Source organism: Alosa sapidissima, chromosome 1 (assembly GCF_018492685.1).
Source record: "Alosa sapidissima isolate fAloSap1 chromosome 1, fAloSap1.pri, whole genome shotgun sequence".
Taxonomy (NCBI): domain Eukaryota; kingdom Metazoa; phylum Chordata; class Actinopteri; order Clupeiformes; family Clupeidae; genus Alosa; species Alosa sapidissima.
The window spans coordinates 41,836,981-41,853,568 of record NC_055957.1 but is presented as its reverse complement, the minus strand read 5'-3'; the positions used below and the strand labels follow the sequence as shown (position 1 = coordinate 41,853,568).

General features: G+C 39.3%; 2 protein-coding genes across 3 annotated transcripts; one reads left to right on the top strand and one right to left on the bottom strand.

Annotated features, from left to right (window-relative positions):
* Positions 1-80: 80 nt before the first annotated feature.
* Positions 81-15,942, bottom strand: si:dkey-9i23.6. Of its 2 annotated transcripts, none has more exons than XM_042102967.1 (7): positions 15,677-15,942; positions 14,401-15,501; positions 14,152-14,258; positions 12,431-12,920; positions 12,100-12,190; positions 11,808-11,995; positions 81-269 (listed from the first exon to the last, which is right to left on the bottom strand). In XM_042102967.1, the coding sequence occupies exons 1-7, from the start codon at positions 15,695-15,697 to the stop codon at positions 174-176; spliced, it is 2,094 nt and encodes a 697-aa protein (XP_041958901.1). In that variant the 5' UTR covers positions 15,698-15,942; the 3' UTR covers positions 81-173. The 2 variants fall into 2 exon arrangements, with proteins under 2 accessions (XP_041958901.1, XP_041958902.1); XM_042102968.1 differs by lacking the exon at positions 81-269 and adding an exon at positions 11,465-11,720 and having other exon boundaries at positions 15,677-15,934.
* p2rx3b (purinergic receptor P2X, ligand-gated ion channel, 3b) lies at positions 283-8,297 on the top strand. Its single transcript, XM_042102974.1, has 12 exons — positions 283-868; positions 1,095-1,230; positions 1,644-1,715; positions 3,093-3,168; positions 3,612-3,705; positions 5,131-5,208; positions 6,344-6,485; positions 6,646-6,782; positions 7,317-7,410; positions 7,580-7,645; positions 7,796-7,873; positions 8,033-8,297. Exons 1-12 carry the CDS (start codon positions 744-746, stop codon positions 8,168-8,170), a joined length of 1,236 nt encoding a protein of 411 aa, XP_041958908.1. The 5' UTR covers positions 283-743; the 3' UTR covers positions 8,171-8,297.
* Positions 15,943-16,588: the final 646 nt, after the last annotated feature.

The window sequence follows — 16,588 nt, the reverse complement described above, 5'->3', positions numbered from 1 at the left end:
TTCAGGCACATTGTGAACTCTGATGTTTTCTATGCGGACCAGGCACCAGGTTATTATATCTTGTTAAATGGGTATACAGGTCCACATGTGGCCCCTGGGACAGAGTCATTAGTTACGGCTTGTCACTGCTTCCCTTCTACATAGCATGTCCATTAGTTAACTGGAATAACGACTTAGATGTAACATACAGTTTGAGGAGGCATTTTGGAGAGGAGAGGTTGAAGGAGGCGGTCGTGTTGAGTGGCATCAGATTTGTGTGAAATTTCATTCTGTAATGGGCACAAGTGGAGATTTGATTTACAATTATGTATGTTGTTGGTTTTTTTAGATGACATGCATAAGGTTGGTAAGTGTCACTGTTGTACTGGGTAGAGTCATTAAGAAAGGGGAGGGTACTATTTAGATGGGAAAGGAAGAGGAGGAGAACATGGAAGAGGGTGGAGAAATTGTTAGATAAAGAGAAAGAGAGAAACAGAAAGGGAGTGCAGGCAATAACAAATGCTTCTCATGACTTGTTGGGATATCTTGTTCTTAACCTTCCTGGGCATGGAATTCAAAATGGAAATATACTACTTTGGAGAGTTTTGAGTGATCTACAGAGACAGTCAGGGGATTGGACAAAAAGCACTGTGAGGGTATTTTGTAGATATTCTTTCTCTCACACACACACACACACACACACACTTGGACAGACCATTCACAAGAGGACGGCAGACAACCCTCTCCCCAGCACTAATCTCAGGATGATAGGGAGCTGTGTCAAAGACTTCTTCACCTACGAGACCACCAAGTCTGTGGTGGTCAAGAGCTGGACTATTGGCATCATCAACCGTGTCGTCCAGCTCCTCATCATCACCTATTTCATCGGGTCAGTACCAGAAGCATGTGCTTTTATTTGTGTTTGAGAAATGCATCATACAAATATTTGGTCTGGGATGTATTGTATACTGATTTCCAATTATTTATTTAAGTTGAAAATTGGCGTGTCCTTAATAATAGAAAGGATTTCTTGTTTAGTGTTTCACCATAAACGTTCTACTTATTGTCTCTTATTTGTCTCTCTCAAACCCAATCTATTTGATTTATCCTCTCAGTTGGGTGTTTATGCATGAGAAGGCTTACCAAACAAGAGACTCAGCCATTGAGTCATCTGTCATGACCAAGGTGAAGGGCTTTGGCATGTACAATAACCACATTATGGATGTTGCAGACTATGTCACCCCAACTCAGGTAATACAGCGCTGAAACACTCTGCTTCTCATACCTCAAGTCCTTTGTGTTTCATGACATGAATGTGTTTCATGAATAATCCTCGCATAATGAGGCTAAATATGTATTGATTGTAACCATGACACCACCACTTTCTGGTAAAAGTACCATGTTTAATGTAGCGTGGGCATGCAGACAGAAAACCAGATGGAACTGTGTGGATGCGTATGAATAAGAGTTGCCTGACCTGATTGATGTAAATGGCATGGATTGACTGATTCTGGTCTGATTTATGTAGATGACATGGATTGGCTGATACTGATCTGATTAATGAAAATGACATGGATTGACTGGTTTTGATCTGATTGATGTAAATGACATGGATTGACTGATTCTGATATGAAATGACATGGATTGGCTCTGTCTCCTCCCAGGGGGCCTCTGTATTCTGTCTCATCACCAAGCTCATAACCACAGAGAACCAGGTGCAGGGCCAGTGCCCACAGGTGCGCTTACACACACAGCTGGAACAGCAGACCGACACACACATATATGGGTCAATGATGTGACATGATTTCAGTGTCCGAGTCCAATACTTCAGTTTAAAATCATTTTAAATGATTCATAACAAGCATAGTTTTTATTTATCATAAAAATTATATATATTTTATGTTTTGTCATCTCAAACCCCCAAAATGTCAGGTGGCACAACCGTCCGAGCAAATTAATTAATGTGAAAAGTATACTATAGAATTTAAAAGGTAAGGAAATTATAAATACACATGGGGTTATAATTTTTAAAATAGACCTTTCAAATAAACAATGATTACTAGTTTAATAGCTCTTAAACTGTTTGGAAAATGTAAAAAAAACATTTGTCTCGAAATGTGCATATCATACAGTTTACATGGTCAGGTGTTACAACCAATATAAAACTAAGAAAAAGTTATTTTAATTTATTACACGGCTCTTCAGAGTGCTGCAGAAAGTTCCATTCACATGAATGGGCCTTCCCAACGTTCGGAGGTCTGTTAAATCTATATAACCACCGGCAAAGTAATCACCGCTGTCAATGGCAACGGGTTTTGTGCTTCTGATTAATGTCTTTCATATCCTTTAGAAAAGTGAAAAGGTTTGGTTATATAGATGTCCAAGAAGATGCCTGCATAATTTGAAATTAGCAAAAGTCAGCTGGCGCAACTGTATCGTCAGGTGGTGCAGGTAAAATACCAATTTAAACCAAGAAATAATAGATTAAAGGGAAGAAATTGTTGAAAATGTACCAAAATACCCCTCTATAATAACATATTCATAAGTTACTTTTAATACCAAGGTCAACTACAAAATAATAATCTGTTAAGCACTGTGGACACTCTCATACTTTCCAAAAAGGGCTTTTTTGGGCCTTTTTTTTTTTAGAAACTTTTGGTTGCGCCACCTGACATTTGGGTGATGAAATTGCAAATATAGTCTAAAACTGTATTTGAGAAAAAAAATTACTTGTTTAAACACTCTTAAAAACTCTTCCAACTTCAAAAAATGTATTCTGTCCATTTTTAAAGATTATTATAAAAACACATTGTCAATGACCCACATATCAACATGCTTTGCATGAATAAATGGGAAATGAAATATCTTTATATTTTTTTTCATTATAAAACATTTTTATATATATTTCAAATATTGACACACCATCAGTTGCATTGTGACATAATTAGTGAGAACATTGTAAAAACTATAGGAGAACTGTGAAAGCTGTGAATTTTACTGTAGATTTAGTGTTTACAGACAGTAACTGAATCACTAACATTTCAGTTTATTTTAGCATCCTTTGCTCATATGGATGTTTCATCTTTGATGTCCTCCCAACTCTGTCCCCACAGTTTATGTCCCCCAAAGAACGAAAATATATCTGCAGCAATGATGAAATGTGCCAAAATGTAAGGTCGCCCAGTAATGGTGAGACAATTTCAACCCTTTTTCATCTTTTACTGTTTTCTCTCTTTGATGAAAAATGGAACATCAGTTCCAACCTCTACTGAGGGTTAAACAAGGGTTCTTTCTTCTTCAAGAGTTCAGTAACCCACTCTTCCCTCTGATCATATCTTGCACTTGCACTTGTATCTTGCACACACTCTCACTCTCTCTCTCTTTCTGCCATGGATTGTCATATTCACTCTTCCCTGAGCTCTTTGTGGGAGTTTCATGTAACACATAAATTTGGATAACTCTTGCTTGAATAAATCCAACAACTTTTGCTCAGTACAGGATAATCACAATGTTTAGTGTTTGTGTTTTGGGATAAAAGGTGATAAGGTTACTCATTACTGTTTGAATAGAAAGAGACGTATAAAGTAAAGAAAGGAAGAAAGGAAAATCAGATTATCTTTTTGTTCTGCCAGGTGTGTTGACCGGCAAGTGTGTGCCCTTCAATGGAAAGAACAAATCCTGTGAGATCAAAGGCTGGTGTCCTGCTGAGAATGATGAGGTCAAAATGTGAGTCTGCTCATCTGAGCTTCTGTCTGTGTCTGTCTCCTTACTAATCTTTATATGTTATATGTTCATATGTCCCACTCCTACCTGGTCAACACATTATTTGTTCATTTATCTTTAGTCCATCTATTATTCTGACTGACCATGACCATCTGTGTAATCAACTAATCTCCCTGAATAGTTTGAATACCTTCATTCATTCAATTGAATGTCTTTCAAAGCAATTCCTGATTCTGGTTGTACACAGATATAATGACCACAGTAGAAAGAAGATAACTGTGAACTACCCAGTGATATTATACTGTGCTATCCAATGTTGTTATTGGATTTTCTGTTTTATTGTTTCAATGTTATTGAGTGCATTGAACTGGAGAGAATGATGAGGCACCACCCCTATTCATTTCAGCAGTTGATGCTATGCATGTCATAAATGTATAAAGTAAGATTAAGATGGGAAGCTGGAATGGTTCATAGGAATGGTGACATGTCATAGCGCCACTTTGAAAACAAGAGAAAAGTTATCTGAACACTGTTTTACATGCAGTGCCGTTTAAACGGTACAATGTTTTGACCGCTCAGGTCTTCATCAGGTACATCGAAGACCTGAGCGGTCGAAATGTTGTACCGATTAAACTGCACTGGGAGCATGAAAGACAGTGTGTGGGTACCTTTTCTCCTGTTTTCTTTTGCATCGCTTAATATTCGGCACCTGTTGAAATATATACATGTATACATGCATGTATATATTTCAACAGGTGCGGAATATATATATATAATAATAATACCTTCGACTTATATAGCGCCTTTCATGGTACCCAAGGTCGCTTTACAACACATGGATGGGGGGACCTCACTAGTAGCCACCACCAATGTGTAGCACCCACCTGGGTGATGCACGGCAGCCATTATGCGCCAGAACGCTCACCACACACCAGCTTGAGGTGGAGAGTGAGGGAGTGAATGAGCCAATTACAGTGGGGGATGATTAGGGGGCCAGATTGGGAATTTAGCCAGGACACCGGGGAACCGGGGAACCCCCTACTCTTTACGATAAGTGCCATGGGATTTTTAATGACCACAGTGAGTCAGGACCTCGGTTTAACGTCTCATCCGAAGGACGGCATCTCCTACAGTGCAGTGTCCCCGTCACAGCACTGGGGCATTGGGATCGATCTTTTTTTTTTTTTTTGGCCAGAGGGAAGAGTGCCACCTACTGGCCACCCACCAACACCACTTCCAGCAGCAACCTAGTTTTCCAAGGAGGTCTCCCATCCAAGTACTAACCAGGCCCACACCCGCTTAGCTTCAGTAATTCAGCTAAGACAAGGTAGCCAGCAGCCATATATATATATATATGTGCATGCATTCCTACACTACGTGAGCACCACTTTGGGCCAGGGAATAACATTGTGTATGTCTCTATCACAGGACACCCATGATGGAGGTGGAAAATTTTACAATCTTCATCAAGAACAGCATTCGCTTTCCCCTTTTCAACTTTACCAAGTTAGTGCCTCCCATAAACTGTACAAACTGCTTATCTAAGGGTCATTCCACGTCAATTCAACCAGAGCCCACGCACTTAGGTCTCAAAAAATTCTGAAAAAATTACCAGGTGTACCTATGTTACCCAGGAGACACACTGTAAAATTTATCTTATGTAAGATCAATACTTTCCAAGATACAGCCAGTTTTACAGGGGGAGGGGGGTGTCGATTTTGTTCGGCCTCTTTTTTTTGTCAAAGTTCACAAGGCCACAGCGCAAGAACTAAACCATGTAGGAGGCTCAAATTTTGCATGCTGGTACATAAATAGGAATAGTATGTTGCAAAATCGTCACTTTTGGTCTGGTTGATCCTGCATGGTCATAGCTGTCCCTCAAAGTTGATCAAAATTTTATTGGAGTTTTTGGCTGGGCTCTGTTTAGGCCTTCAGAAGACATATTTGTACTCAACATAGGCTCTTGATTTATTTTCCTTACTGAGATAAGTAGAAACATTCTCACAAAAAGCAATGAACAGAAAATAAATCCCTTCAGGGTCTGAACAGCAGACCTCACAAGTCTGAAAAATAATTTTGGTTCTCATTTTCAGAAAAGAGGCCGAACAAAATCGACACCCCCCTCCCCCCGTAAAACTGTCTGTATCTTGGAAAGTATTGATCTTACATAAAAGTAATTTTACAGTGTGTCTCCTGGGTAACATAGGTACACCTGGTAATTTTTTCAGATTTTTTTGAGACCTAAGTGCGTGGGCCCTGGTTGAATTGACGTGGAATGACCCCTAACCAAGTGTTATTAATCTTATATTAAGGTAAATCATTAGTAAAATAGTTAAAACAAGTAAATTTGGCTGCCAGTGCGTTAAGCAAATTTGTTTTGATATGACAATAATAAGTCAAACTTTTATTCAATTAAGTCAAAATGATCTTACGAGAAAGCACAAAGTAAGTCTCATCATATTAAAAACAATACCAGCTAGATTATTTTATCTTAATATAACATTAATAACACAAAATCACAATTCAGAACATCACCATGTTTTCCATCATTAACATAAATGCCATTGTCTTGACATAAGCATGTTTTCTTTCTTTCTTTCTTTCTATCTTCACCATTCTTTCTCTATTGCTCATTCCTCAGGGGTAATATCTTGCTCAACATTACCGACAAGTACATTAAATCGTGTAATTTTGATCCAGTTCACCAGAGATACTGTCCCATATTCAAAGTGGGTGATGTGCTTCGATTTGCCCAACAGAACCTCTCCATTCTGGCCGACAAAGTTAGAGTCACTTCTATTCTCATCTCTCATACTGTTCTTTCCCCTTCCATTACATGTCATTTCATTCCACCACATATGTCTTTAACCTCCGTGCCTTTCCCATCTGTCCTTTACTCTCTTCCTCTTTTCCCATCTCTCTCTCTCTCTCTCTCTGTCTAAGGGAGGGGTGATTGGAATAAAGATTGGCTGGGTCTGTGACTTGGACAAGTCTGAAGATGAATGCAACCCTACATACTCCTTCACCCGTCTAGATGCTGTGTCACAACAGAATAATGTGTCTCCCGGATACAATTTCAGGTGCTGCTCTAGGTCTTTTTCAAACACACCTTCACTTCTTCAGATAGCAATTAAAATCATTCTCACAGAGATCTCACAGTATGTCATGAATGTTTGGAACTGGTTGCTTTGGTTACACTATATCTATATCTAACGATAACTATGAAATGGGTTTAGGCATTTCTTTACAATATCATGGATTTGTGCATATACAAATGAGACTCAAGCTGAAATTTGGAATAGCTCTTAGACTTAGATATAGCGTGACAGATAAGGTGAAATAAATGTTTGCACTGCAGTAAAACTTAGAGATGTTTCTGAAACTGAATGTCCATTAAAACACTTTCAACAACTAATGACAAGTTCATTCATTTAAACAGGCTGTTAAAATAATAGCTCACCAAGCAATACTAAATCTAAAAGCTTGTTCCCTGTAAGTACTATATCGAACAAATGAATCAGTATTCTATTACACAAGGTTAATGCACTAAATGCTTCTTTGGTCAATCAGCAAAACCTCATCCTTCAAGATAGTTTTTTTTCTGTATTCTTCAGGTTTGCCAAGTACTACAAGACGGAGAATGGAACAGAGCACCGCACTTTATATAAAGCCTATGCCATTCGATTTGATGTGATAGTTAATGGAAATGTGAGTCATATTGAAGGCACCGTGCATGTGTGTGTGTACTGTATGTGTGTACTGTATGTGTGTAGGCTACTTATGTGTGCTTGTGTTTGTGTGGATCTGTGTGCATGCATGTTTTATAGCTATTCATAAATCTGTGTTAACTCATGACTTTGTATGATGGTTTTTGAAGGCAGGGAAGTTCGACATGATCCCTACTCTTATTAACATGGTTGCAGCCTTCACGTCTGTGGGTGTGGTATGTACTATCTTCCTCTTTCTTACCAACATAACAACATGATCATGCATTACAATCAGACCTGTCCAATCAAATTAAAGTGAAATGTGCAGATGTGTCCTGTCAAATTAAAGTAAAATGTGCTTTATTTTATTACCTTTAATTTACCAGGGAACTGTACTCTGTGACATCATTCTCCTAAACTTCCTGAAGGGAGCTGACCAATACAAGGCCAAAAAATTTGAAGAGGTATGTCCTTGTGCAATGTTGTTAGGAACTTGTAACTTGTAAAACACAATGTTAAATATTATTAAGTGGGCATTTACATTATGTGTATCACTTATTTTCTCCATATCATTTATTTTCATGCCCATGCTGACCATTATCTGCACCCCATCCCAACCATAGATTACAGAGGCTGAAGTTGAGAGGTCTGCCTCCATAGATGGCATGTATCGGACCAGAGAGCAAAGTCAGTTGACCATCAGGCTGGATGAAAAGGACTCAAATGACTCTGGGGATTTTTCCTTGGGGCGGTTTGCTTAACAGATCAAAAGAACAATACAAAAAAATGTATGTAGTATTTCAGTCTTAAATTAGCATAGAGTGTGAAAAATATTTGTTTGTTTGCCCATTTACTTGTCCACTATAGCAATAAAGAAATTTAAAATTATTGGTTTGTGAATGCCCACAAAAATATTTTACATTTTTGTTTGAGACCATTGATAGTGTCATTAAAGGTATATAATGTATCATAAGATTACATAGAATAGCCATTGTCCGATCTTTTGGACGGTAGCATTTAACAAAATAGCATGCTCTACATTCTCACTGGTTAATTAGCAATGCCTATTAAAAGTTATTGCTGGCATGCTTGACTGTAACTATGATTACCACTCAAGTCCAATCAATAAACTGTATAGACATTGGTAAATGTTAATATTTTGAAACATAATGCATCCATTCTGTTCTCGCTCAAGTTTCTCCCCACAAACTTTGACTGCTCTGGCTAGCAGTCAGTGCTGACAGGCAGGCTGTGAAAAATATGGACCTTCATCTTGCATTTTTAAAAGATTAAACACTGTCCAGCTATTTGTTTGTAGAAAACAGTCTTTTTTTTAACAAACTGTTTTAAAATGGCTGTTACATATACAATTTGCACATCTACATCAGTCTGCCCCCACACACCAAAATCCTGGACCTTTTGTAAGGCACCAGAGTGGGTGTCGCCCAATTAACAAATTTACACAAACACCTGCAGACAATTAGTCAGCTAACATGCAGACAAGAACATGTGCAAAAGTGCATTGAATTAAAAACAGTGTCCTAAAACAGGGAAGATGTAGTCAGCATCTTCACATTACCTTCCCCTTCTTTTAAGCTTACAAACACAGTTTGAAGCGTAAAAAAAAAAAAAACAGAATGTGCAAGTCAACAGTTGCTTAAAACATCAATTCAAAAAGTCTATCAGGTGACTGCCAGTCTTCATTCCAAGATCACTCCTTCTTGGCTCAACACTGCACTCTTTATAGCATACATAGCCCATCTGAAACTTCCTCATCCAGGCCTCCAGACTGCCTGCCACATCGCTCAGCCCTCTGCAGTCCCAGCAGATAACAGGCTCTCTGAGCACCGGCCTACTCCCAAGGCCACAGGCCAGTCTGCCACTGGATATGTTCAGGAAATCTTCAGCCACTACTGCTCTGCCAGGCTTGGCAATAGCTCCCCACAAGGCTCACGTCAGCAACAAGGAGTTTCCAAGCTATTCCTCCTTCAGGCATAGGCCAACCCAACCGGACAGCAGTGCAACTTCTCCAGTGATCTCTTTCCCCAGCAGGTCTCTTCATCAGCCTGCCATCCCCTTCTCCGCAGTACACCTTCATATTCCAAATTAATTGAAATGTGGGTCCCCTCCACACAACTAGAGGGATAATCCCACCACTGCCACCAAATGTGAAAAATATGGACCTTCATTTTAGCCTGGCTAGCGCCACCACTTCTCAATGAGACGTGGTCTGGGAACCAAACGTTCATTTTCTCGTATTTGAAAAAAATACCCAGATCCGTTTATTGGGTGCCACGGATGTCTATCAAATGCGTCTGTGCATAGCTCATCATCGTCTTGCTTTCCCCCCGTTCTGTGATTGGTTCCCTATCTGAGGCAAAAATTAGGGCGGTAGTTTCCAGGCTGCCTTAGCAGCGTGAATCAAATCGCGCGCAAGGCAGCATGGGAACACCCAGGCTACCTTCATCTTGCATTTTTAAAAGATTAAACACTGTCCAGCTATTTGTTTGTAGAAAACAGTCTTTTTTTTTTTAACAAACTGTTTTAAAATGGCTGTTACATATACAATTTGCACATCTACATCAATCTGCCTCCACACACCAAAATCCTGGACCTTTTGTAAGGCACCAGAGTGGGTGTCGCCCAATTAACAAATTTACACAAACACCTGCAGACAGTTAGTCAGCTAACATGCAGATAAGAACATGTGCAAAAGTGCATTGAATTAAAAACAGTGTCCTAAAACAGGGAAAATGTAGTCAGCATCTTCACACAGGCTCTTGTCCTGGTTATTGGATGCTTCCTTGTTCAGTTTTTTTTACATTAGATTACTACATCATTTTTTTTAGTGTACACTACGTTATTATACAAAGTGTATGTTGATTGCTGTGGTTGAGAACTGCAAAAGTATTGTGGATTAAAATAGCTGATTCCACCTTTAATTTGCGTGTAAGGCGTGTTATTGGACAGATACATTCAAAAGATGTGTTTGTTATTTGTATGAAGCCATGCAACATATACAAATTTATCTTTGAACCATTTTGGTCATGTGAAAAGCAAAGGCTTCCTGCTTTTAGTTTAATGTTTTACTGACATATACAGTACATTTGAACAAAACACATTTTGTAATTCAAATATGTGAAAATTATGGCTGTCAATTGATTAAAAAAATGAATCTAATTAATTACATACTCTGTGATTAATTCATCTAAATTAATCGCATATATGATTTTTGCTGTGAAAGTATTTTAAATATTTAAATTCAAATGAATCATTGAATAATCAGCATTAGTGACAAGTTCAAAACTCTTTTATTATTATTTTAATAATGGCCATAATAATCTATGATATGACCTAATATGCTGAGGAAATAAATTCAAAAGTGCTTCGGGAAGAAGTTTTTTTTATCACATACATTGCAGAGGACTTTTAGCCTGACGAGCCAGACCCACATTAAAATGTAGGGTCTGGGTACTCACCGTTCGCAGTGCTCAGTCCGAGGGGCGGGATAATCAGTTGTCTTTCAAATTCCCTCTGCACGCAATAGGACAGCGCTATGAGTCCCATGCGTTTTCCCACCAGCGGAGCTAGTTGGCTAGTTCAGGGAGCAGGTAATTCAAGCCAAACCGTTGCAACTCTGCCATCAATCATCATGTTAAGCCCGCCTAACGACTCTATACACAATTTGATTGGCCTGATAGAAGTTTAATTTTTCGAGCTCACAAGCCAACGGAGAGTTGCTAGACTAGCCCTGGAAGCAAATGTAATTTGCTGCCGCTAGGGTGCGTCTAGATTTCTAGGCTAGAGGACTTTATTTTAATCAACACTTTATTTTTATCAACACCATCAGGCCGTTTTTGAATAGTATAAATATTCCAATCAATGATCTAGGCAGCACATTTTCTTCTCTCTCCTTCTTTTTACAGTCTAATGGTTACTGACTACAACGGATCGGGGTCAAAGGTCATACAGAATCAATTAATCTGTGTTATTTTTTTTAATCAGTTATTTTTTCTCAAATTAATTAATCGAAATTAATCAGTTATTTTGACAGCCCTAGTGAAAATGCTTTGTTTTATACCTCTCGTTTTCTATGTGTGTGTGTGTGTGTGTGTATTATGTATTCCTACAGTATGTATCCTTTATCCACCAGTACATTTTTGTACACTTTATACACTCTTCTATTTTTCCTATTGGATGGACAGTCATGTTTCCCCAGATCATTCCACTTTTGTGAAGGAAGACAGAGGAAGATCAATGCTTTGACTTTCCCTTTGTCTTAGGAAAGAAGCCCTTCCATTTGGGCTTTGTCTGAAAGAGAGGGGCGACAAAGATGTATAGTGACAATAACGAACAGGTGTGTCTGAGCCAAAAGTACAGAAATGACTGAATGATTACCTTCTCAGCCACAGATCCCAGTGTTTGCGATGACGTGCTCTCTTGGCTGTCAGTTAATGAGGGGTGGGTGTAGAACACTGAGCTGGGGAAGACGGTGGGTTGAGGGGAGGGGGAGTGGGAAGAAGGCAGCTGCTGGGGTGGTTGGAGCACAGAGGAAGGGATGTTGTAGAACGTAGAACTCGGTTTCTCTGCCAAGAAAGAGAGAGAGCGAGGACAGTGAGTGAGAATAGCATATGAGTGTTTAGTTACTACTGTGACATGGATGTTCTCCCTCACATATCACATATCTCACCTTTCTTTTTTTTGCCCGGTGGCCGATGTTTTCTCTTTTTTCCCAAGCTGATTCGAGTCTTCAGCATACTATTGTCCAGTAGTTCTTGTGACTATAATGCAGGGGGCAACATTACAAACAGTGTTCATGCAAGTGATGTAAAGGTCATATCGCTCAACCGAGCCCTACCATTGAACAGTGTCTTTCAATTTGCGTGTTGTTTTGAACACAGAAAATGTTCTCATGCTTATTATGTATTGTTTATTACCATACTTTTAATTATCCCTTCTTTTGTTAGTGTAGATATGTTGTAAAACTACAAAATTTGAGGTAAGATTTTTTTGTTCCTTACCCTTATGACAGAGAAGTCCAGGGAAGGGAGAGGTTTAGAGTTCTTCCAGTATGGGGGCATGGGAAACATGTATTCCACATAGTCATAATTGTCTTCTGATTCCTCTTGATTACTGCTGGGATTGGTCTTATTTTCTGGTGGTTTGTCCGTTTTCTCTGTTGGTATGGCATAAATATATATATTGGATTCCACTCCTGGATCATGTTGGTCTCCTTCTATTATAATTCCCTTTTTGTCAATATTCTCACAAGAATGGGCACTTCCAGAATCACTCTTTGACCTTAAGCCATGATGATCTAGGTTGTCAGTCACCGACATTTCATTGTCATCACAAGTATGAACACTGCTAGTCTGTGATTGGTCAATGTCCTCTTCCTGGGATGGGCACTCTTGGACTGGTAGGTATTTTGACCACTCATCTCCTGTAAACATTTCGTCCATCAAGTTCATGGAACCTAGATCCAGCTTAAAATCACAAAGCGTAAAGCTCCTGCCAAAATTAAGAAGAGATGTTGAGTTTCACTTACATGGAATGCCTTATCAGTATAGACCAACAGACTAAGAATCTTTAGTGAAAAAGGATGTAGGTACAAAAAAAGGATGATGGTACAAATATTGTTTAGCTTGATAAAATCCCACCTTAGCCTATCTATGCATAGGTATATGTTAGAATTGGGCAGTGAATTGGGCACCGAGTACTGTCAGTACGAAAGCTCCAAAACAATCGTTTTTGCCTAGCTAGCTCGAGTTGCTAAAGCCAACAGCTGAAGGAGCCAGGGAGCTATAACACTACACTCTGGGGGCATGAACATGGAGGCTCATGAACATGCCCCCAGAGTGTGGCGCTATAGCTGCATGGCTATAGGTAAAACTGACCGTTCTTTATTTCATACTGACAGTACTCGGTGACCTGGAGAAACGGAGATTTATGTGAAAAATCACATCGAGCTCTCCTTTAAGATGGAACGGCAACAATACAAGCATGTAGGCCCTATGTTAGTGGGAGGGAGCCCTTGAGGGATACAGCATTTGGTGATTTAGCCACTTCTGTCTGATCTGCATGTTTCACGTGTCTCAACAGCACTTAAAGTGTAACTCTCGCCAAAATGCAATCTAGGGTCTTTTTGTGAATGTACCCGAGTCAAACTTTCGTTTAAAAGCATAATTACGTCGGAAGCTTCTAAGCTTGTCTGTATTGTCGTTTTCGGGTCAAATGGCCTTTTGAATGGGAGTCGTAGGGGCACTACTATTGATCCAAAACCTTTCTTTTTAGTAAACTATGTATACACAAACAATGTCCTCAATGCTCAAGTTCATGTGTAGAGACACTGGTGATACTTCGATCAAAGTTTCATGTTGTGTCAAGCCTTCATAGTGTTTTAAAAACAGGGATTTGGATGCGATCATGCATCAAAATATTAGTGCCCTTATGACTCCCATTCAAAAAGGCATTTGACCCAAAAACTACAATGCGATCAAGCTTAAAAGTACCGTTTCCAACATAATTATGCTTTTAAATGAAAGTTTGACATGGGTACATTCACAAAAAGACCCTAAGTTGCATTTTGGCGAGAGTTTTTTTTTTGTTGACGCTTTAATGTCAACAATTATCTATTTTAAACTACTATTATTTTAAACATAGTTTCAACGTAGGCCTACATCTGGTGGCCTGTAGTGTATATTAGGCAGTTGACATTAGTGTTCTAACATGTTTTTCTCACCTTTGTAAACATGTTTTATTCTCACTGAGTCCTTGTTCCTCATAAAAGCTGGTAGGACTGACCATGGCCTCTTCCACAAGCAGAGGATCCGGTTCCAAATAGAGAGACTAGTTCAATATACAGAGGTTGTTTATATTTTACATGTTTACATTTACTACATAAACTGATTAATGTAGACCCATTATAACAGTATAACAATGTGAAATGTTCATGTAATTATACTAAATAAATGCATTTGCTGCCACTCACCTCCTTGTCTTGCCCACTTCCACTCCCTTGCTTCCTTTCACCTTTCTCTCTCCACTTTTCCTTCAGTTTCTCAGTAATATTTGTCTTCCTATCAGCAGTGTTCCTTCCCTTGTCTGACACCTTCCCCAGGGAGGTGTTTGACCCTGTTGATCCAGTTGCATCCCTTTTTAATGAGGGGTCCTGGGCAGTATCGGTACTGTAGCTATTGTGCATGTCTTCACAGTCCATTCTTAGATCCAAACTCTGATCCTCATTTATGAGAGTATTTGGTAGTTGGTCACCACTCCTTGTACATGTTTGTGTTGATGTTATCAAACTACTTTTTGTCTTGGTTGGAGTATCCATAGACAGTTTTACTTTCCTTACCCTGTAGCATAATGGATTTGAGATAAGTGTGTTGTGAGTATGCACAGAAGGTGGGTCAGGCAGTGTCTTGTCAATGTTCTGAGTGAGAGACTCCACCATGCTGGATAGAGGAAGCACGTCCTCATATGCTTCACTGTCTGTGTTCTCTCTGGAGATTGCATTGTACTCCGTCATTACGTCCTGTGAATGGGCATTTCCTAAGACTGACTCTACAGTTCCAGAACTTTTCTTTATTTGCGGTGAAATGTTAGAAAGTTGAGTGTCTTGATTGTGTGATGAATCCTCATTATCTGACATGATCGGAATTTCGAAGGAAGACTTCCTTTCTTGTGTCTCTGACACAGTAAGTGATGTTTGAAAGCTTGGCTTGCTCTTCCAACCATGCAGCTGCTCTTCTCTCTCACCTAGTTGGTGGTCTTCATTTTCACTCTCCTGCTTGGAGCTTCCCAACATGCCCAGCGCATAGGGATGGAGAAACAACTGTCTGCGTTCCCATTTGGGAATTGCATTTGGTGAATATTTGACATTCCCCTGTTTTTTAGCTGATAAATGAGTGTTGAACTTCCTGCTTGATTCCTGCAGATCATTATCACCCCCAGTACTTTCCTCTGCCAGGCAACCCCCTGGGGATCTAAGACCAAGACTCCGGGAAGGTTCATCTTTCCTCAGTCTTTGAAGCATCGACTGGAGTAAAGAGCCTTTTGACGCTGTGGCTGAATCCTCTATGCTATCAACCTGAAGTTAAAGCAAAAGAATTACAAAAATGATTAAAATTTTACTTATCTCTCAATAGTTCTGGTTATGCCAATGTTTTACCGCTCAATACATTCAATAACTTACATTCAAACATTCATTTATATCCAGTCTTTCAGTAGGCCTAAATTACATTTCAGTGTCTCAGCAAACCTACCTCTGATTTATGGGTGTCCATTGAGGTTCTGTCTCACTGCTTGTATCCGTGCACTTCTGATGGCTTATTTCTTCTCAGCATTCTTAACCTCAGCTATATCATCTTACCATTGGCTGCCCAAACACCTCCCCTCTTCCCCTGGCAGTTTCACTCTGCCACCTGTTTCACTAGGAGTAGGGATTGTCAAAACTGCAATAACCTGTTATTTTTATAAGCCTGTGTGTTTGAGGCACTCAAAGTATCTCAGCAATGCATCAGGGTTGTTAAATTTATTGACATATGAGTCAGCTGGAAGGAGCTTGTGATTCACGCATAGGGACTCACGGCAGATACTGCGCGAAATTTTGGTTTATGGCTATCGTTTAGGTGTCCTTCCTATTCATTAACATGAACATGATGACTGACTAAATAAATGACTATGATGTTTAATAAACCATTGTAGGCATACAAGTTATCATTATATCACATCACATAGCCTAGTTTTCTGTAGGCTAGGCTACTGTGTGACATGCTTTAGGCTACAGGATATAAATCAGCAATAGGCTATCAACACGTTTGCAGTATCACTGTTGCAGAAATCACATACAAGAAGGCATCCTGTTGATTGTTTGTACATTTTTGCACATTCCAACATAAGGAAGCAGCATGAGGAAACTTGTAGTTTTTCTGCCTTATTTTCTAACTAATTTTACGAGTCTGCAGTATCACTGAGTACAGCTGTTACAAGAGGGTCTGGCGTCCCTTTATTATGATGCACTTCCTGCGACGCGGTCATTCGTCTCTAAATGACTTAAAGGAACCGTATGTAAGAAATGTATTTCATTTAATCATAAAATGGCCCTGATATGTCACTAGACATTATAGAAATCATTTTCATTTCAAATACCTTTATCACTGACAACAGTAGTCCGG

Coding starts and splice junctions, on each gene's coding strand:
- si:dkey-9i23.6 (XM_042102967.1), bottom strand. CDS start 15,697: ATGGACACCCATAAATCAGAG. Junction 15,502..15,676: donor TGGACACCCATAAATCAGAG/GTAGGTTTGCTG, acceptor CTTTAACTTCAG/GTTGATAGCATAGAGGATTC. Junction 12,921..14,151: donor AATAAAACATGTTTACAAAG/GTGAGAAAAACA, acceptor TAATTTTGGCAG/GAGCTTTACGCTTTGTGATT.
- p2rx3b (XM_042102974.1), top strand. CDS start 744: ATGATAGGGAGCTGTGTCAAAGACTTCTTCACCTACGAGACCACCAAG. Junction 1,716..3,092: donor TGCAGGGCCAGTGCCCACAG/GTGCGCTTACAC, acceptor CTGTCCCCACAG/TTTATGTCCCCCAAAGAACG. Junction 7,646..7,795: donor CCTTCACGTCTGTGGGTGTG/GTATGTACTATC, acceptor TTAATTTACCAG/GGAACTGTACTCTGTGACAT.